We start from the raw sequence: 22,189 nt of genomic DNA, 5'->3' as shown, positions 1-22,189 counted from the left end.
AACATCACAAAACATATTCCAAAAATAAAGTAAGCAATATTATATATATATTATAATTATAATATAGAATAATCACAGCAAAACAATATATATATATATATATATATATATATGAAAAAATTACATAAAACATAGAATACAAAATACAGAGAAGGGGGGGGGGGGGCAAAAACTATTTGCCCGAAATCTTATAATTTGATTACATATTTAACTGTTGTCTATTACAGCCTTATAGAACTATTTAAGAAAACATAGAATATTGCATATCAAGACAGACCATGTAAAATACCTCAAGCAGAATATTTAAATCGATCATAAATTTATGTATAGATTCTTTTTTAATCCAGGACCTGGTTGGTAAAATTTCATGAAGTACAATACGTTCATAAAGACTTATTACTTCTTAAAATATTAAAACTGTAGTCTTATAAAAAAGATGTATATTTAACTTTTCTTTTTTGGCATGACACTTCAGATGGAGTGTCAGAGTTGAAAGGCAGGGCAGAGCACAAGAAGCATATTATATTTTTAGGGCACCTATTGTACAGATTGGACATGGTGGCGTGTGGTCTTTTTTTACTGCCAGTTGCTTGTCTTCATTTTGTTCTAGTAGTTTTATTCCTTTGGAGAAAAGCAATCTATTGGTACAAACAGTTGTGTTCAATGTTTTATGTAAGGTATCATGGGATAGCCTGGCTCGCTTTTGTGGCGTTGAGAGATGAACCTAAAAACACCAATTTTCTATGTAGCTGTTTCATGCAGCAAGTCCTAGGGGCCCAATTAAAATTCTTGTGACATTAAACCACAATTTTCTCTCTACTTCCTTACATTAGGATGAAATTTGTACATTGTGTTTTATAAATGGAAGATAAAGGTATAGCTGGAGACAGTTTGGCTCATTAAATTTTATGAGTGATGTTTTAAACAAAACAACATGGATATGCAAAAGGCCTATTCAAAGCTGGGAAAAGTGATTTAAAGAACAATTCTAAATAACAGCTGAAAATCAGTTACTGAGGTACTAATACTATTCGGCAAACACAGCAGTAAAATTAATTCAGAAAGAAAGTCACCCCAAACTGTCCTTCAACTGGTAGCCTTAATTTTGAGGCCGTTATTATTAAACTCCCTCTATATCCTTGCTTATTGAAACATCCAAGTTCATTTTATTGGCATTTTACCTGTTTTTTGTATGTTTGGGATATTGCTTCTGTATTACTAAACAAGTGTTTCTAAAATTACAGGTGACTAATGTACTTATTGAAAAAAAAATATATACAGGTAGTCCCTGAGTTAAGGACTTCCGACATATAGACCTCTCCTGGATACAAACAGGTTTCCCTGCTCGCTGAGGTTGTGGGTGATCATAGGGGGTGAGCTCTTTCTGCAGCCTCTTGTAATTCTTTAATGACCAAAACAAAATTTGCAGTTGTTTCTTTTGGCATATCAAAGTACATCTTGCCCCAGAAGTTAATGAATGTCTAGGCTCCATAAAGATTTTTTTTGCTTTGTTTGTGATTAGCTCACAGTGAGAATTTTATACAGTAACTGACACCATGTTGCCTAATAATATGTTGAGACAAACATCTGTGCTAATGGCATATATATTGTACCTGTTCCGATTTACATACAAATTCAATTTAAGAATAAACCTACAGTCCCTATCTCGTATGTAACTCAGGGACTACCTGTTTGTAAAGATTTAATAATCATTGATTGATTAAGGTGCATCCTAGAAACTGAGGCAAACCTTTAGTAAGTGATATTTACAGCTGGCAAACATCTAAATACACAGAATATTTATATGGAAGTGGTTATACATGTGAAATGATTTTTTTCTGTCCATCCAGTTCTGAGATTTAGGGCAAGTTTAGACCGGCCTGGGGATTAAGTAATCCCGCACAGTTCCTGGCCACTGGCACCATGCCAGTCCCCCAAACACTTGCACCACATGCACCACAACCTTTAACAGTGGGCAGCAGTGAACAGTAATAGTACAGCTCACTAGATCTCAGACACGCTCGGCATGAAAAAGTGGTAAACGCACCTCCACGTCACTTAATGTGTGAACATAACTTGCAATGTGTGAACAATCCTGGCATGTTTGGAGACCTGTTTGTTCTCTGCTACTGTTAGGGAAGGTTCAGACCTGCCTCGGGACCGAACAATCCTGCGCAGTCCTGGGCAGCTGGCATTGCCAGCCACTTTGTCACTTGTACCGCAGATCTGCACATTTGACAGCTGCCCCACTGCACCACTCATTGTTGCCCCATTCATTCTCTATATGGCTACTGTAAACATCCCGCAACCTCAAACCATTCTGAAGTTACCCTTTAGTAACACTCCCTCCATGTGACTGATGGTGATAGAAGAAGCAACTGATTGGATCCAAGTGTTTTATTAATGAATTCAATGCCAAATAGGATAAAGTCACAACTTAATTAAAACATTTTAAAAAAATATTTAATTTTTTTTAAAACACTCTGTTCATTTGCGTTATGCTATGCAATACCTGCAAATGTTGAAAAGCTGAGTGTAGGAATAAACTTTTGCATGCAGTAGGTTTTGATTTATTCCCTCGGCCCTCTTAATATATATTCTAACTGGTTCATAGAAACATTCCCATTATTGGAATTTATAGCCATAGCCGTATGTCATTTTTCACATCACCTTCAATGGTTTCCGTGGGGACTGCTCTGTTCCTGCAGCGACCACTGAGTAAGAAATGATTAATAAAATATCCTTAATTGGTAGAAAGCACAGTAATAATTTGGCAGGGAACCTGGATATAGCCCTTAAGCTGGGAGTTTTTGTGATTAATTTTACACTGGACCTGGTGAGTTAAAAATAGGACCAACAACCTTGGTGGAAAAGTGGAGTCTGGTGCCCCAAAACTGAGATGGTTAGGCAGCATGGTGACCTGAGGTCTCTTATTGTGGCCGAATCAGTGCCAACCCAAAATAGGACCGTCAGTCCAATATTCATCTCATTCAGATGTTCTTGGGAACCATACCTGATACCTGCAGAACAGTAACTATATTTTTATTGTTTTTTGGCATATGTTCCATTCTTGTTCCACACTCTGTGTGTCGGTTGGGCGGGGGGGAGGGGGAGTTCACTTAATAGTATCAGGAGATAATCTCCTAATTTATTGAATCAAGATTGCTAAAGGGCCAAACCTTCCTGGTTTTTAATAAAAGTTTTGTCAATTATGCTGATCATATAAATCCATTTTTGGATCATCATAAATCCATTTTTGGATTTATTAGCTTGATTCCTTCAGCATCCTATTATAGAAAGCGTTGCCTGGGATTGCATTATTCCCCTACATTTATTACAGCATAAGTAATTTGAATAATTTCTGTTCATAAACTTCCTCCGTCTCCTAAAATTGCTTCAATTAATATAGCCATATGGCGGTGCAGTGCACATGATATCTCTGTATGTTATGGTTGCAGGACCTTCTGTCAGTGATCTGTCTTCATATTCCGCCTTCAAAACAACAGACTTGTGTCAAGCAATGTTAGCTGCCCTGTCTGACCTGAGACAACCCTGATCGGGGAAGGGACACATTGCCAATGACACAAAGGACAACCACACAGGGACACATTCTTACTCCGCAATCCATGATCAGTAACTGTATTTTTATGTATCATTTTAGGAAGGTTTTTTTAGATACATTAACTGCATGGATAATTAAAAATAAATGCTGAAATAAAAGGAGATCCATTTTAAATTGGTTTCACTTTAATATATAAAGCTGGAGGCTTTCATATAAGTAAATTAAAAGATATTTTGGGGTTGATGAAAGAAGAACAACATACTCACTTTCAGACTGATTTTTCACTTTTTATAGTGAAACTGAAAAGGACATGCAAGAAAAATAAAATTGATGTTTGCTTGCATATTATTGAATGATTGAAGTCAACACAAGTTCACCTAATTTTTATAGTGAATTTTAAAAGTGAATTGGCTCAGTCACTTGGCTCAGTTAGACTTCATGTCTTTCTTGCATTGGAATGGAGCTAGAATGGCCATAGATTGCACAGCAAAAGCAAGAGATGCTCTCTATTACAGCCAGGTCATCTCTGCTACACTGGAAAACAGTATTGAGTTATTTTATTATTCATCCACTTGTTTTTGTATCAGAAACGTTAAGCCTGGTGACAAATTCTCCCATGGAGTTGGTCCAAATGTCTCCTATAAGGCATAGTGTAGGATAAGAAGAGTGCATACCCATGTCCCCATTGGGCGACTTTTTAAACTAGTTCTGGTGCTTGTTGTAGTCATGTAACAATGGGCAGATATCTATCTCATTATGGCTAGCAGGGCAATCTCCCTGCTCTATCTTATGAACCATTAGTAGAGTCATATACCTGAAATTAAAATATTAGTGTTAGATGAATGGTACATTGAAGTATACTTTTATCCAAAAATAACCAAATGTCTTTGTTAGAATGTATTCCAATAGAAGACATTTTTGCATACTCTAGTCTAGAGACCGATTCTGTCTGTAGCCTGTTCTGAGCTGTGCTGTTTTTGTCTTTCCTGCTAGTATGGTGAGCTAGCACTCTAATGTGTTGCTGTAATCCAGTAGAAGAGGAGAAAGAGGGAGATAATGGAAGGAGGGGTAGAGGATGCAGACAGCTCCAGACAGAAAAGAATTGTTAAAGATAAACAGGCAGCAGTGTAAAACCCCTCATTTGTCATGCAGGAGCAGAGCTGTGTGACAGGTAAATGTTGCTTACACTAATCCCCAGTGTATTATAGTGCTGCTCAGCAGCTCAGATAAAGGAAGCCGCAGTTTTAGATTGAGAGAGAAACAGGGGGGAAGAAACCTGTAACCCCCCCATCCTGGCAGCATAGAGAATTGGGGAGTCTACAGAGACAGCGAGGGAACCATGAGAAGGGAGGGGACGTTATTGTCTTTTTTTGCTGTAGTCAACAACTCCCAACAATGGAATTGTAGGAACCATTGTCTGTGGGTATTAGAATAGCCTCCAAGACCCCTTTATATAATATAGGAGGCAATATAAAAGGAGGCTTTTTATATACTATATATACCGCTATTCAACAATGCCTTTTCTGTACAGCATATAGACTATACCATCGACATACTGTAGTTATTCATTTATTAACATTCAGTGTGCATGATGCATAGCATTTGTGAGTTCACAAAACAGATTCTTCCATACTGATGAGTTCTTTGTTCTGCAATAAGAAAAGGTGCATTAGCTGCTATATAGTTTGCCCTAACTATAAGTATATATATATATATATATATATATATATATATATTAAACATAGTATATAGAATTTCATATAACTGACTTATTGGCTAGTCGACAGCATGATACATTTACAGATTTTTTTTTTTTAGACCCATTGGCTTGGCAATAATGATAACTTTTTCCTCTAAATAAATTATAGTCATCACATATCAGTTTATTGGTATACTATTCTAAGCCAGTTTAGGGGAATGTATAGGTGGGTGCCTGCATAGGTCATTATTATTTGTTATAATTGGGTAGTGTATGGGTAATGAAATGCTGATAATGAGTCTTTTCAATATTTGTATCATTGGTTATGATAATCTTCCAGCAGGTTGGAGCTTCAAAGTGCATAAAATCCTCTGAAATACCTGGAAAACTAATCAAAATCACTATGTGGTACTGATGGCTCCCTGTAATTAACTGCTGTGTATTTTTATTCACTGCACCATGATGCCAATGTTGATCTATCATTCATTAAAAGCTATACTGTAAATTAGTATCTAGAGCACATCAGCTTTACAGGTTTACATTATTATTTTGGGTAAAAAATTTTATTCTATTAAATATCCCAAAAGCTTAGGTAAAGATTTACTGGCTGCCAAGTGCATTGCAGTTGTTTCCTGTAAATCTATGCTGTATGTTGATTTGAATCAGAAATAGCCTGGTCCTTTGAAGTGGCTCCTCCTTGAATAGATTGTGTGGCCCTTTGCTGACATTATCACTTATAAATTAAGATCTGCATTGTAGATAATGCAAAGTCGAGGACCCACCCATATTTTGGTGCGGGATGAAGAGCAATGCTGCAGAACTGCAAGATAATAAAGTATGAGGGGGTGGGGGCTATAAATGTTAGGTTTAGGCATTAAGCTGAGCTTTAAAGGTAAAGAAATGTCAAATATTGATATAATATATTGTACACTTTTTTTCTTTCTTTTAAATATGAGCCTATAAGTCCCTTTTTAGTTCACTGTTGCCATACTTAGTACCCCAGAATATTGGGTGGGCACTTTTTGGCTCAGATCATTCAGTCTGCAATGGTTAGTGTTGTGTAGAATACACAGTAAAACATATTAGCGGGATGTTATATTAGCTTTATTATGACATGGACAGTTAACATTTCTTCTAAACATAAACAGGTACAGGTAACCAGCTATTGCACAAATAAGTGTTTTTATCTGTAATGTACTAGTGCACAACCTAATAAGCTTTTGGTGATTTTAGTCCTACTGGAATTTTCCTTCAAGTCTCCGGCTGCCAGTGTGCAAGTCTTTGTACATCAATTTAACAGTAACATACGTTCATAATGTTTCCAACTGTGAAAAATAAATGTATTTGCTTTGTGAACAACACACACATAGCATGGTGATGGGAGCACAATGTATTCGGAGTGCATACTGCATATGATACAGCAGTGATATTTCTGAAATCACAACAAGATGTCATGCTGGGGGACCAGAAGGAGGTAAGCTGAAGTGGTAATAAATCTATTGAATGGACTCAGGACCGGACAATCCTTATCTGTTGTCAACTTTATATTATAAAACAGCAAAAACATTTTCAGTTTTCGAAATGTTTTTTTTACACTGCATCTGACAATTACAGAATTCTTGTATTGTACTACAGAAGACACTTTTTATGGACTTTGAATCAAATTATTATATATGTGTTCTCAATCCTGTTATGCAGGTACAGTGAGGACATTCGAAAGATATGATGGACTAGTCGATGGGTTTCACAACCAGGAAAATGATTGATATCTTTCCAGCATCGATCATTTGGCTAAATTACTGCACCCATTGACCGGAACATCCAAAATTCCGCTAGATCAACCCCTAACAACAACCAGGCAATAGGAGTGTTCCCCATGGTTTAGAATAACAGCCAGCGGAGCCATGTTCTTATACAGTAAAATGTCATAAATGCTCCCGTTGGCTGGAGAGTTTTAGGGAACTCTACTTTTGGATCGAAATTGGCATACTTTGCCTCTGATGCTACCCCAAATTTCATCCTTCCATATTGGATCTATTTTCCCCCATGTTATGAGATGAGAATAGAGGAAGTTCTGCTCTCCTAAATGTCCAGCTGTAAATTAGACCTGTTCATGTGATGGAATATTCCACGTCAAACAGATAAACTTTTTTTTTAAAGACACGATTTGACCACAAATTATACAAAGAATAAAAAAGAAACATATTTAGTGTATCCATAAAACTTCTCCATACCCTCTAACGCATTTCACAGAATTACCTTCTGTGAGTATTATTATTATTAATAATAAACAGGATTTATATAGCGCCAACATATTACGCAGTGCTGTACATTAAATAGGAGTTGCAAATGACAGGCGAATACAGATAGTGACACAGGAGGAGAGGACCCTGCCCCGAAGAGCTTACAATCTAGTATTGACCTTCAGCAGTATTGAGGCAGGTGTAAAATCACAGCTATAAACAATACCATACTATTTAGTGTTTGCCACTGTGTCAATCAAAATCAATATTATTAACAAAAGTAAGTGTTAAATTACAAATCATATGCTTATTTTAATTAAGAGGTCTGAGACTTGTCCAGTTAACAACTATATGTCTCTGCCATGGTTTTGTACGGAGTTTTATAGGGACATCGGAGCAAACCAGGGGGCTGTTTGATGTGTTCTTGTCCAATATTTGGGATCTTCTACTGTTTTCAGATGATAATTTACACTTTATATTCGTGCAACTTAGTACATGTAAAATTTTTAATGGTCTCCATCTTTTAAAACATACATATATTCTTTATACACAATTGCTCAATTAAAATATCCAAGCAAACAAGTCATAATTGCAGATGTAACCATTCATATTTTACTTACTTTACTATTCTGTGGGGTTTGGTAAGTTTGCATTCTGTTTCCCAATAATGCCATCTGTCACATTGATTTTTTTAAAAATTGATATCAAAGAAAGTTCTTCTTGAATTCCTGTGGATGTGGATTTACCTGTGATCAATTCATTGTTGCTTTGCAGGGGTTATCAGGGTCTATGTATGTCTAAAAGGATTCCAGAACATATTTTCTATGTTTTTTATGTACTTTTACTTTCAACACATTTTCTTTGGTTCGTGCATCCAGTCCCTTGTTTGATGACTTTTTAAGCAACTTGTTAAAAGAAAAACAGCAATAGTTAAGTGCAATTTTGGGTCCTTAGGCAGGGAGTAATAGGGAGCAACAATAAAGGGAGTTATTACTTGAAGGAGTTAACACTCTTGACTATGTCTAACTTTAGCTTATATATATTAGAGATCATAATTATTTTTTAGATGAAGCTGATGTGCAGAAAATGGTCGTGTTGAGATAATAGTTCACATGGACCTCGTTGGAGCGATATGGTTCTTCCCTACTGATGGAAAGAGAGGAGAGTGAAGTTAGTGATGTGCGGAGTGATAATGAAATGGGAGTCACTGAACCATAATTCTCTGTTCCTCGCCAGCCATAATCGAAATCCATAACTCAGCCTGTTCCTACATTATCAGTGCATCAAAGCTGACATCTCCGGTCCATTTTTGTGACCTCCTGCAACTAAGACTGCCTGACATATGAGACTAAATAATAAAACATTGTGGGCATATTTAGGATGGGCAATGCCCTTTTCCTAGGCACCCCCCTACAAAATAGTGTTTTCTGGTGTATTTTTTCTATTTCAAGACAAGGAACATAAATCATTTCTATAAAATTCTACCTTCCACCTCTAACCTATCCATCCAATCTGTAAATTTGCAGTCTGTTGTTCCAGTAAACTTGCAGCGTAGTGTTTTACTGGAAGACCATTACGTATAGTGAACACTATAAAAATATCCACCGACCTGAAGGTGACATATTTACAAGACTTTGATGGCCACCATTCCCTATTACTATATTAATGGCAGGCAATGACTGACTATGGGAGTCTGTAGCTGTTGTTTTCTGATGCCCTTCAGTGATGAAATATGGTAATTGAGATCTGCAATATTTGTAATGTAACAAGTTTATCAATTTAGGTTGAATGTTGAGCTTCTGGTAATCAGTTAAAACAGCTGAATAGACTGAGATATCTGCATGTAGAACTCAATAGAACTCTTCTCTGCAGCATGTAAGCAAATAAACTAGGTCACATCAATTCCCCCAGCCTGTGATTGGACAACACATGACCATTGGGATAACCTTTCTGGTCTTTCCTTCTCTCAGCATGGTTCTTCTTTACGTGGGAAGATGTATAAGAATGTAACTGCATCCTTTAGCTTCAAGGAATAGTAAAGTGAAGCCTTTGGCAGCAAATTAGAAGGCAGTTATTATCATTTTACGGAAGGTGCCACTATATCCTTATTGTTTGGGGCTCTTATGAACAATTCTTTATCTTTTTTCAGCTTCACAAAACATTTTCTGCTCAAATATATTGTTGAACTTCCTGGCTCTTAAAGGAATTTTCTTTTTTTTTTTTTTTTCTTCTTCACGGAACTGGAAGTGTTGATTTTTAGTCATTAATTGTAAATGGAACATTATGTACTAGAATTTGTTTTTAGGAGATAGCAACACCATTTCTATGTAAAACAACTTATATCGTATAAAAAAAATATGATCATCCATGTCCAAAATAATTTTTCAGAATTCACCTCCAAACACTAGTAGAAATTGACATTGGTGTTTTTGTTCATGGCTTGTTTTTTTGCCACAGCTTGACTTACTAATAGCAGAACCAAGTCACCTATCCTTGCCAACATCTTAACTCAGTCCTCTTTTGGGTTTGAGTTTGGGTGTGGGTAATTGGATTTTCTAAATGACCATGCCAGAATACGTAACTCCTGCGCATGTGCGCGGCAGTTATGCCGGGATCGTACATACGCAGCTTAGTGTACATTTAACAAGAGATTGAGTATTTTTTGTTGCAGGACAGACATGACAAGTCCTTTCTACAATAAAGAGCTGCATTTTTTAGGTTTAGTTTAATTTTTAAGATAAACCTCATGCAAATAAAAAAAGAAATACCCGTGGATACAATTAAAATTATTACATTTTTTGAATGCAGCTAGTATAAAATACTTAAATCTGATCCTCTCTCAGCCTGTTGAAATATTCTGTATAGCAGCACTGGGACTGGAAGTAGAGAGGGAGAATTATTGGACAGTCAGGTGAAAAATATTAATTTTACAGGTAGGAAGGACAGCAGAAAAACCTCATTAATCTGTTTCTGCTGTTTTGTTGCTTGGGGGTAAGAAATTGGGTCAGGCTGTGTTTAATAATCGCAGTAAACTAAATTCAAATCTGGGCTGGCTGTATGATCTGGCTATGTAAATTCCAGATTAGGGTGGACTTTTAAAATGTATGACATCTCCTATGTACTCCATATAACTTTTTGTTATAATTAAGCTTTAAATAGCTGAAAAGAGGAAAAACTGGTGAATTGTTCATACTGTAGGTGGCTGTGTATGTTCTACTCCAATACAGGATATGCTGTCTAGAAGGAAAAGTATTGCAGACGTGTTTAGTGCAAGTCAAGTGCATTGGAGAAAATATTATTGTATCAAACTGTGAAATGAAATGTAGATTGGCTAATGACATGGAAATCACTTCCAATGTGGGTTATATTGTTTGGAACTAAATTAATAAAACATAGGAGCGCTTCTAATAGGAGAGGCTGCCTAAATGACATAAGCAATGACTACATTTTTTTTCTCCTTGCAGAAACCTTAATGGACACGCGAACGGCTACAGCAGAGCTTGGCTGGACGGCAACTCCTTCTTCTGGGGTGAGTACTTATACGTTAGAACTCTAAAGTGTGTTTTCAGGATCAGCCCAACCAAAAAAATAAATTTTAGATATCAATGGGAACTGGTGGGCTAAGCCATCCCTTGATCTCCTATTTCTTGCCAATTGGTTATATATAACAATAAAATAGGAGCAAAGGGCCTAGTGGAATAAACCATAAAAACCATCCATAGGAGTCAAACAGTTCCTATGGGTGCTACAGTGTGCTCCTGTACAGTTTTACTGAATAAATCAATACTTGGGAAAAAATGTTGTTGTAGTCAGTTCGGAGGAAGCTTTTACCTGTTCTTCATGTGCATTAAGGTAATCCATCGTCTTGGAGAATTTGATGCGAGGTGAAGATGACAGGTGTAAATGAATGTACTTTTATCAGAATTTAGTCTTAAGAGGAAGAAGAGTATTCTTCTCAGAGAAATACAAGTGGCTTTTTTCTTTTCTCACTTTAAATCTGCCTGACGTGCACTACAGAGGCGCTAAGAGCAACCATGCACAATTTTATCATATCCTTCCAAATTACTGTACTTTAGTGATTAGGTGTGACTCTGGGAGTTTAAATAGGTAAAATAATAAGGAAAGTAAGTTTTTGTGAGCAAAATGCTGTTTTTTTTATAGGGTTTAACATCTTCATTTTCCACATTATTGTTCATATTTCTTACATTTTTAAATTTAACTTAACATAAATATGAACAAAGTTACACAACTTTTTGTGATTCGCTTCAATCAGTTGAACATATCCTAAAGTGATACTAAAACAGAAACAATTTTTTATATATTGCAGCTTACCAATCCTTAGATATAATAGATAAAAAAATACCTCTCCTATGGGTGGCGAGTCAAATCTTTGTTGGCATCAGAAGATATTGGTGCCGCTGCAATCTCTTCCTACCATAGACCAATGCATTGCTCTTGGGTCCTGTAGTGACATACCAGCTGGCAGGAGGAAACATAGAGCCCTGCGGCTATTGAGTAAATTCCCTGGAACTCTTGGCGTTGACATTTCTTCAAGAAAACAATAATTTGACTGAATACCTGCAGGATAGATACGTTTTCTACACCATCTGTTATTATTATTAGTAGGAATAATAAACAGGATTTATTTAGCACCAACATATTACGCAGCGCTGTACATTAAATAGGGATTGCAAATGACAGACAGATACAGACACTGATACAGGAGGAGGACCCTGCCCCGAGGAGCTTACAATCTTGGAGGTGGGGGAATTAATACACAATAGGAGGGGGGATATGTAGTGGTGGGAAGTAGTGACAGTTTCAAAATTCAGAAGAGAATGGGTAGGGAAGTTTGAAAAAATGGGTTTTGAGTATTTTGAGCAGAAAGTAGGAGCAAGCCGAAAAGGACGAGGAAGACCATTCCAGAGAGTCGGGGCAACTCTAGAAAACTCTTGGAGCCGTGCGTGTGATGAGGTTATGAGTGAGGAAGTCATTGGAGGAACGAAGAGAGCAGCTGGGGAGTACTTTTTTACTAGGTCAGAAATGTAAGTGGGACAGGAACTGTGGAGGGATTTGATGGCAAAGCACAGGAGCTTGAATTTGAATTTTACAGGCTGCTTTGGGTTAAAATTTGTTTTCATAATGACAGGTTGACTTTATATCTACCACCATTGTAAGTACAGGAGTAGGTGATTGCTATAGAAGGAAATCAGGGACAGTAACAGTGGTTGTAGCATCGGTGTGGCCCCTTTAAAGATGTAAAAGGCAGCAACCTTTGTGCATATGTCTGAATTATAGCTGGCTGGGTAACACTGACACATATTTGATAGATGGAGCTGTCACAGAGCATTGACCCTGGAAGACTTTATAACAAATAACTTGGGGGGGGTGAATGTGCAATCTTGATGGTATTGCTGCAAGCTGCCATTTCACAAGCCCACAACTCAACAGGTCAGTTTCCCGATGGAATTTTTCCTACGCTCCATGAAACTTTACTGTTTTTTTTATCATGGACATTAATGCAGAAGCAAATATTCATTTAATGACACCATTGTGTGCAAAGGATCGTGGAACTGGAAAGTTAATCCTCTGAGACAGATTGAGGTTAGAGAGGAGGCAGTCGGAACACCTCTTTAACTTATTACAAAGATTAAGCAGGCACTGTGGACATTTCTGCAATCAGAATTGGGAATAGTGATACCAAATATGACCGCACGTTTACTGCTGAAGTTGAAATGTTACAGAAATATGATTATAAGAATAGTTTTCTGTAAAGCACTTTGTAATATATTGATGTTATAGAAATTAATAGAAAATTTGATTTGTAAAGCAATGGTCCTTACAAAGGGACTTAGGAGCCACAGGTGGTTTTTAGAAAAAGTTTGGCGGTTGTTTGATCACGTTTTTTCATTTTTTTCTGAAATACTAAAAAAGAAAACACTGCCTTGAATCTATTTTTTTATTAAAATATTGTAATATTACCTTAAAATAATTACACACCCTCTAATACAATAACACAGAAGGGTATATAGTTTTGGGGTAACAATAACACCCATAAAATAATTGCATAGGTGCTAAATGATGGTTCCATAGAAGGTTTAGAAGGCATTAAAAGGCAGTGTATTAGTAAAGGGAGGATATATATTTATATTTAGTGGTATCTCCATTTATCTTTTTTTCTGCTGAAAAGGAAAATAATTAGGTTAATAGCCATAAATCACAGTTGCTCCTATGCAATAACATTTAGATTTTTGTCAAGCTGTTCCTGGCTGGGTTGGGTTAACCAATATATAGGCTGCTGGAAGTCAGTGGAAGTGTCAGGGTCCCATATGGTCATCCAGAGCCACTAAGATCATGCCTAAGACCAAACACCAAGACTAATCACCTTGTGCCTTTATTCTAACCATGTACCCGTATGTCTTTGATAAAACAACGACTTGGGTACAGTAAGCTGAAATCCCTTTTGGGCTATTATATTTTGCACATATTGAATGCATAGAAAGGACAAACTATACCTTAATTTTGAATCTGCTGCGCTTTATGTCCTTAAAAAAATTGAATAATTTACTCAGGATCAGGATAATATTAGTTATTCTAATAGGCATTGCCTAGGAAGAGTCTAGAGAGACCCAAGGAACCCTTGGACACATGGAGGGAAAAGCCACAGTGGACAAAGATTTTGTCCTGATCTCACTCTTCTTATATCATGTTTTCTTTCTTTCTTTCTTTTTTTTTTCATTAATGCCTATTCTCCGATAATGGCTCGAGTATTTTCATATGCCTGGGTACAGAGACAGAGTCTGTCTTCCTGTTGTTTGTCTTAGAAATGAAGCTTTTAATACACATTTGAAAAGCATGCATACAAGGATGTCTATATCTTTGTTACACACAATTTGGCATCTCAAGTTTTGAATGCTCCCTAAACACAATCAGTTAGCCCTTTTATCCATCTTAGAAAGTGGACCAGGAGCACTTGATATTGGGTTATACCGCTTAATTAATTCTATGTGTCCCTCCCAATAAAGGTTCCTGTACCTTTTCAATATTTTACTGTATACCCAAGCTATTTTAAAGCCACCCCCTTTCTTTGTGGCCATCTGTGGACACCAACTCTTAGGGTGTTAATTTAGTATGAAAACCATTGATTGATACCGTTTATTCTCTCTGCAAGTATATAGTACTTGGCATACTCCTCCTACCTACACTGTCCAGTGGCTTAGTGTGTTGAATGATTGAAAGGTGTGATTGTTCCTGATCCTATGATCAGGGGTCCTCAAATATAGCCTTCTCCTATGACTCTGCCTCTCCGTTCACTGTCTGTCCCTCCTCTGTCGCACTCCCCCCTTGCTCGCGCTCTCTCTCTCTTTACAATTGAGATCTGTAATTAGGAAACATTAGCAGCCTGAAAGCAGCTTTCATACCTGAAACATCGGCAGTAAATGCACTCAGCAGTTCTCTTCCATGGCTATTAATGTCACTTTTATGAAGTAATGAAGAACAAAACACCCTCAGGCACTTTAAACTGTTGTTTTTTTTTCTGTCTCTTTTTTTTTTTTAATACAGCGCAAGTCTTTTTTTTTTCTGTAATGAACATTTTCCTTGTTTGCTTTCACAATACAGGCGTTGCAGCATGCTGTGTCAGTTGACCTCCTAGATGTAGTACCAGCATGGTCTATTCTCACCAGCCTCCTCCTCTATTATCTACTCATCAATCCTCTGTATTGTATTTCCCAGGCCAGCGTCCATCCTGCTTCTTCGCTACCTTCTAATCAAGACTTGGCATTGTCTTGCACATCCAGATGCCAAGTTGACACTCTGCTGACCTTTTGTCACTCTGTTGCTGCTCTGTTATCCCCATTTCTTAACCTTTACCATCTAAATCATCCCACGCCTTCCCTTACAGAAAAGAGTTATGTCTCTATAACGCATTTTTTATTGGATTCGCTATCATTTTTTCATCAGAAATGCCATAGGTTATTTTAAAAGAGAATACAGGCAAACCACAAACTTTGGCAGTAAAGTTAAATACTATACTTTTGCTTAGTTTAAGTATACATGCTGTGCAGCCTCTGTGGGTTCTGATAAACATACTTACAAATACACACCGTTTATTTTCATACTACTTTGAATCTTCACCCTTCCATTTACTTTAGGAGATTGCTTTTAGCTGTTTTCAATGTTCCAAGAAGGAACAATTGCACACAATATGTTGGTATATAAGTTTAACATTTTTTGTTATCCAGATTGTCATTCTATGATAATGTCAAGGTTCTATAGGTCAGAGTAAAAGTATTGAGCTTACAATAGAAAACTTGAATATGGTATACTGAATTTACCAAATCCACTTTATATTAAATTGATTGTTTAGTTTAACTGCAATAAAATGCATATTCTTTTATGATCCACCCATATCCGATGTGCTAGATATGATCGTTATAACACTGCCCTACCTTCTGTCTACCGTTTGCATTACAGATAATGGTCATAACACTGGTGGTGCCCACTCTGCCCACTTTGAGTTCTCCTGAACCTGCCTATGAGTTTAAAGAAGTGACTTTAACAGCTTCTTTCAGATCCAATACCAATATTCTAATGAAAATAATATTATAAAACACCAATATCAAAGCCAATCACACTAAAGCATATTACAAAGTTCACCAGGAAGCACATCAGCTACAATAATTTGCCCCTCCACTAGGGCAGTATTGAAGGTAGGGTAAAAGCAGGCAAATTCCAGATCAACATGTGTGTATCTGGAAATTTGGATAAAAACAGTTGCCAACCCTCCAGAGCTGGCGATCCAAATGCCAGTTGTTACTGTTAGGATGATTTAGGACTAGGTTCCTTTTTTTAGAAGCTTACCCTGTTCCTACCCTGTATTTTAAAGTCTAAAATATGATTTAATAACCATAGACGAATAAAGCACATTTTTACACATAAATATTCTTGGTGCTTTATATATAGCTGTATTGCGGCACATTTTGTAGTTTGATGAGGTTTTATAGCTGGGATGAACGCCGTGCTTCCTGGAGCAGGTGACAAGGATAACATTCGACTTAAATCTCTGCAGGTTCAGCAAGCATTGTATATGAGAAGCTTTGTTTGCCAGGCCAGTGACAGTAACACAAGGACCCCTGCTGAGATTAAACAAGCTTTCCTTGGCTTCAGAGGACATCTGAGAGCAAGAAAAAGCTTCATAATCAGGAGACCAGGACAGAGATCATTCTTTTACAGCCTAGGAGGTTAATTGGGATTACAGTGGCATTTAGAGAGGCATCTGAGCTTTTGATACAACTCTCCTCCCCTACAGTCTGCTAACAGGACTTTACTGATTGGGCTCTGATGGGGTTTAACTCTTCTGTTCCTGTAAAACATGCCGGGGAAGGATGTTTCAAAATAATTTTAGTTTAAATGTACTGTACAGTTTTATTATAGACAATCTTTAGAAAATTGATCTATAATACATGTAATGTCACAGCCGCCAAGGGACCAGCCTTATCCCTTTCACATACCCATGTTTGTTTGGTTGTGCAGCATCTAAAGTACTCTTAGAAATCAATGCAATGTCTAGAGACACCATCGTTTTTTGGACTATCTGTCATAATCCTATAAGCAGGATTTGTACATTGTGCTTAGCCAAATATTAGGAAATGTGCAGGCTGTCATTTAACCTGGTTATTATTATTATTATTAATAAACAGGATTTATATAGCGCCAACATATTACGCAGCGCTGTACATTAAATAGGTCTGAAAATACTCACTGCCTTGCTGTCTCTGGCTTTACTACTTTTTAAATCACTAATCTAAGACAAACATACATCATGTAAAAGTCAGAGTGTGTTCCTGTATTGAAAAAAAAGTAAATAGAAATCTAATAAATCCTTCCCAACCTTTCTTTCAATTATATATTCAGTTCTCTGATGATGTAACCCTCTGATGATGTAACTCTTTCTTCTATTTTATTATATGCAGAGTAATGTAGTCCAAGAAATATTCAGCTAACTTTACCGGTTTATTTTTTAGTATAAACCTGGACTGATGAGGTTTACATTTTATATTCCTATACATTTATAAAGTAATTTAGCCTTCTAGTACTACGGACAATTGCAAGAATAGAGGAGGTACATCTATGGCACTTCCATAGGAAACAAACTGATTTCTTCTCCCAATTTAGATAATGGTAATACTGATACTAGTGGGTATGTCATTATGATAAGGAAAACATCCAGGATGTTTGGAGTAAATAAACAAAATTATTTGCATAGTGAATTCTTACAACCAAAGTTATTTCTATTCTTCTGTGCAAGTTTAGAAAAGGCAAATGTACTTGTAGTATTGTAACAACCACCTGCCAATACCAATAATGCTTACCCCCCACCGGCCTGTATAGTACATGTACAATACATATAGTACCTGTATGGGTACCCTTCTTCATTTGGGGCTCTTTTCCTAGCTGCACAATGAGTAATACCCACTTTGATTTCAGGTTCAGTAAAGTATGTTCACTCACCTAAATTCACAGAGAACAAATAAGTACTTTGTACTATCTGCTAATTCAATTTTTGTCAACCTGAGAAAGTTCTAAAATAAATTTTAGGTCTCAAGGAATTTCTGCTTAAACCAATTTATTGGGAGTCAGAAGCAAAAGGCCTACAATGGAGGCAAGTGAAAATAATGCCTGTCACATTGGTGACATAAATACCTCCTTTATAGTAATTAAAAAACATAATTAGAATAATTCAGCTGGGTCCACCTAGTAGTGGTGGCACTACAACTATGCTGGAATTCATCAAATGGGAAGTAAATCAGCCTCAATTTGATGAATTACTAGCAAACTCTGGAACAGCTGTCACTGGTGGCCAGTGTGCCACCGAGCAGGGTCAGGAGAAGGGCCACGGCCAGAGGCTCAGGGAAGTGGGCGGGTTGTAGCTCTGGAATGGGCAGGTTCTGGCATCACAACGTCACTATGGGGGAAGTTACTTCCTATTTGAGTGACACTCGGCTCCCCATGCATGCACGGTCCGGAGATGGCAAATTTAGTGGTCCATGGGTCTGAAAAGGTTGGCCACCACTGCTCTGGAGGTTTCCAGGGAACCCTGGCTAAGAATGGCTGTGCTACACAATTCCACTGATTCACTATACAAATCGTTAATAAATACTTATGAGTTTGGAAGGCCCAGAGGTGCCTAAATGACACTGATAGGAAAAGAGGGTGTTTGCAAGGAAATTCTTGATTCTCATATTTCCAACGATGTGTTTAAGTAGGAGACTGATTTTATAATCTTTAACAGCCATTCTTATCCAGGATTTCATGGAACCTTAGGGTTGGTTTTAGCAGGGGTTCTTTAAAACTTGTAAATTTTTTGAGGGGTTTACCTAGGGTTCAGGAAGGCTGATCTACCATATGCTGCTTATCCACTGATGTATATATATATATATATATATATATAAATATATATACACATACTTACATTGTGGTATATTGTTGTTTTATTGTGCATATATATATATATATATATATATATATATATATATATATTTGTGTGTGTATTATACAATAATATCAGAAAGAAAATGAGGAAACATTGACATTTTTAGGGACATGTATCATTGCCTACCAGTGCATTTCATGTCTTTGTCTTGTACCTTGTTACTATTCCACAATTACATATTTGTCTACTAATATACACACACTAAATCATGAACACTTAAAGGCATACTACTTAAGTCTTTGTTAGGGTTCATGGATAACTTAAAGAGAGCAAGATTAAAGTCTTTTATAAGAGCACCTGTCTTTCTTATATGTTTAATACACCTTTAGCTGGAGATGAAAGCTGACAAGCTGCAGCCTTTACTTAATCATATGTATGCAGCACAGAGCAGTGACAGCAGAATAACAGCGGCAGGGGTTACCATGGTTACCATAGGAGCAGAGAAGGGAGTATCTACTTCACAATGGGGCAAGTGAAGGGAGGTGGTGGCAGGGGGGTTGTAGATTGTAACAGAGTTCAGCTAGCATACAACAGAATGCAAAGAATAAAATTGATAGAAAATATATATGACATACTTATCCACACTGTCTAGTTATAACCCGCAGAGATGAATAGCCATAATGAATGTGTATTTGTTCTATATGGCATGGTGGGGGGGTTGTATGTTTTTCTGTTCACTGTAGCACTTCACAGGGCTGATCTATGGAAACTGGAGCAAGGAAAAAATAAAATAAAAGTAGTTCACAACATCCATCAATTTTCATAAAACAAATTGCCTGTTTTGTGGAAGCCTGAACAAAGAAAACTGAAGCAAACATGGAGCTATGGCCACTATTGTCCTACTGCAGTGTTACAAGGAAGGCCATTTGTAGAATTGTCCCGTTACATTATACACTGGATGATCAAAACAGTCCCCAAGCCTGTGGGTGCAGTGTTATGATCTGGGATTGCTTCCGTTGGTCAGGTCCAGCACCATTATTGCCCAAAAATAGAGGTCCGCTAAATCCCTAAGTATATTAAATACCAGGTTTTTACAATAATTCATGTTTTTTTTCCCTGATGACATGTTCATATTCCAAGATGACAATGCCAGGAATCATTGAGTGGTTTAGGGAGACATCATTTTCACTTATGGATTGGCCACCATAGAGTCCAGACCTTTACCCAAATGAGAATCTTTGGAATGTGCTAGAGAACTTTACCCAGCAATCCGACTCTCCCATTATCAATACAAGATCTTGGTAACAATTAATGTAATTCTGGATGGAAATAAAATCTGACATTGCATAGGTTTATCCAAATGTGTCCTGTAATCAAAGTTTAAAGAGTACCTAAACTCAAAAGTGCAAGAGAAGAAAAAAATACACTTACCTTCAATCCCGCAGGGCAGCCAAATTGCTTTGGGGGTATCCTACATCGGGTCCCGCACCGTCGCGACATCCGTCCTGGAGCCGACGGTCTGGGGCTGCCATCTTTTCTTCTTCTTCCTGCTCTTCATTCTACGTCACCCAACCCAGGGGCGAAATCGGGTGATGAAGGATGAAAAAAAATTTCTGCTGATCTCATGGTGCATGCGTGAGATCAGCAAATGTTTCTCTTTGCGCAAAAAGGCTCCTTCTGCGCTTGCCTGAGATGCTCGGGCATGCTCAGAAGGAGCGCCCAAGAGCCTCCCGGGATTCCTGACGTAGGTATCCTGGGAGACTTTGCGCTCCCATTCATTCTTGACCGCCTAGGCGATCAAAAATTAGGGGGTGCACTTTTTTTTGTTGCACTTAAAAAACCAAAACAGAATTTTTACCTTACATAAAAAGGTTGTCTACCCTTTTATGACAAAGAGCAACACATCTCATTACTAAGTATGTAAGTAAAACTCACACCTATACTATTCTACCACTTATAAAGATCATGAAGGATTTTTATGTGAAAGATGATCCCTTACGCTCTTTTTTTTACCTTCTTACAGTTAATATAATATAGAAGTATGCCCTAACAAAATTTCTACATGACACTTTCAGTCATAAATAGTAACTTTTTAAGTATAGTAATTTATGTAATTTAAAGTCATTTTCCATCAAGTCACAACTTTAATTGATATAAGATCAGGTAATCCTGCCATGAAGACCCTTTTTCAGGCACTTCCTTTTAGAGGTTGACAATGCTCTGTCCCTGTATCCCAAATACTCTCCTGTGTTGTCATACATGTTCTTGGTTTGGTCTGTAAACAACAGCACTGAAGCACATTGTGTAGTCATGTTCTGCTGTTCTTGGAAGACAAGCAATAGCAATGATGTGCAGCCAGTGATGGAGCCAAGGGGACAGAAAGTGGCTACCAAAAGGCTGAAGGTGGAAAAAGCACTGGATAAAAATTAAAGGAAAAAAAGGTAAAAAACAGTATTTTGTTAAAAAAAAAAACAAAAAAAAAACGATATACTTTAGGAAATTCTATGTCATATAGTTAGAATATACGAATAAAGCATCGACAGATTATGTGACGCTGTACAATAATAAGCCGTTGCAGGTGATAAGCCTGCTTAATAGACAAGTACAAACATTGATGAGGAGTAGAGGAAACTGTCCAACAGAGCTTACAATCCTCTTATCCTCCTGTGTCATTGTTTGTATTGTTTGTCTATTATGCAGGTTTGCCATCTGCAACCCCAATTTGTACATTACCTTAATATTATTATATTTACTGTGTACTTTATAACTAGAAGCAATAGTGTTTATAATATATATATATATATATATTTCACCAAAATGAAGGACAAAAAAAGTTATAATAAGAAAATAAGAGGCACAGAGGTATTTGTCTCCAAAGTAGGGACCTTTGTGTGCTATGCTTTTGATAGTTCAGTGTTCCCCCCAGCCTCTTACTGAAGAGTTGGGTCGCAATTTAGGCGCTGTCACCAGCTTACAATTTCTTCCTATCTGGCTTAAAACAAGTTCTCGGTTGCGAACTGTAGTTTCCTTGCTTAGGCAGAACAGTGTATGGGGAAGGCAGCTACAAAAACAGCATATTTCTGTAACTAAAGCAGCTGTATCATCTAGGATAGTAAGGGAGAGCAAAACATGGTGGTCATTGCCTGATCCAGCGATGTACCATTAGATTAGGAAAGGATGGCATGTCTGTGGGTACTCTGTGCCACCCTTAGTCGCTCCCTATCACCACTACCACCACTACTACAAGGCAA

General features: G+C 37.2%; 1 protein-coding gene across 1 annotated transcript in view; it reads left to right on the top strand.

The window, feature by feature from the left end:
• Positions 1-22,189, top strand: part of EPHB1 (EPH receptor B1) — a 202,800-nt gene that overhangs the window by 62,063 nt on the left and 118,548 nt on the right. Inside the window, exon 2 of the mRNA XM_072407625.1 lies at positions 10,969-11,033. Coding sequence (XP_072263726.1) covers positions 10,969-11,033 — 65 coding nt within the window. The remainder of the gene's footprint in view (positions 1-10,968; positions 11,034-22,189) is intronic.

Source organism: Pyxicephalus adspersus, chromosome 4 (genome assembly GCF_032062135.1).
Source record: "Pyxicephalus adspersus chromosome 4, UCB_Pads_2.0, whole genome shotgun sequence".
NCBI classification, from domain to species: Eukaryota; Metazoa; Chordata; class Amphibia; order Anura; family Pyxicephalidae; genus Pyxicephalus; species Pyxicephalus adspersus.
This window is presented reverse-complemented; position numbering and strand designations above follow the sequence as displayed.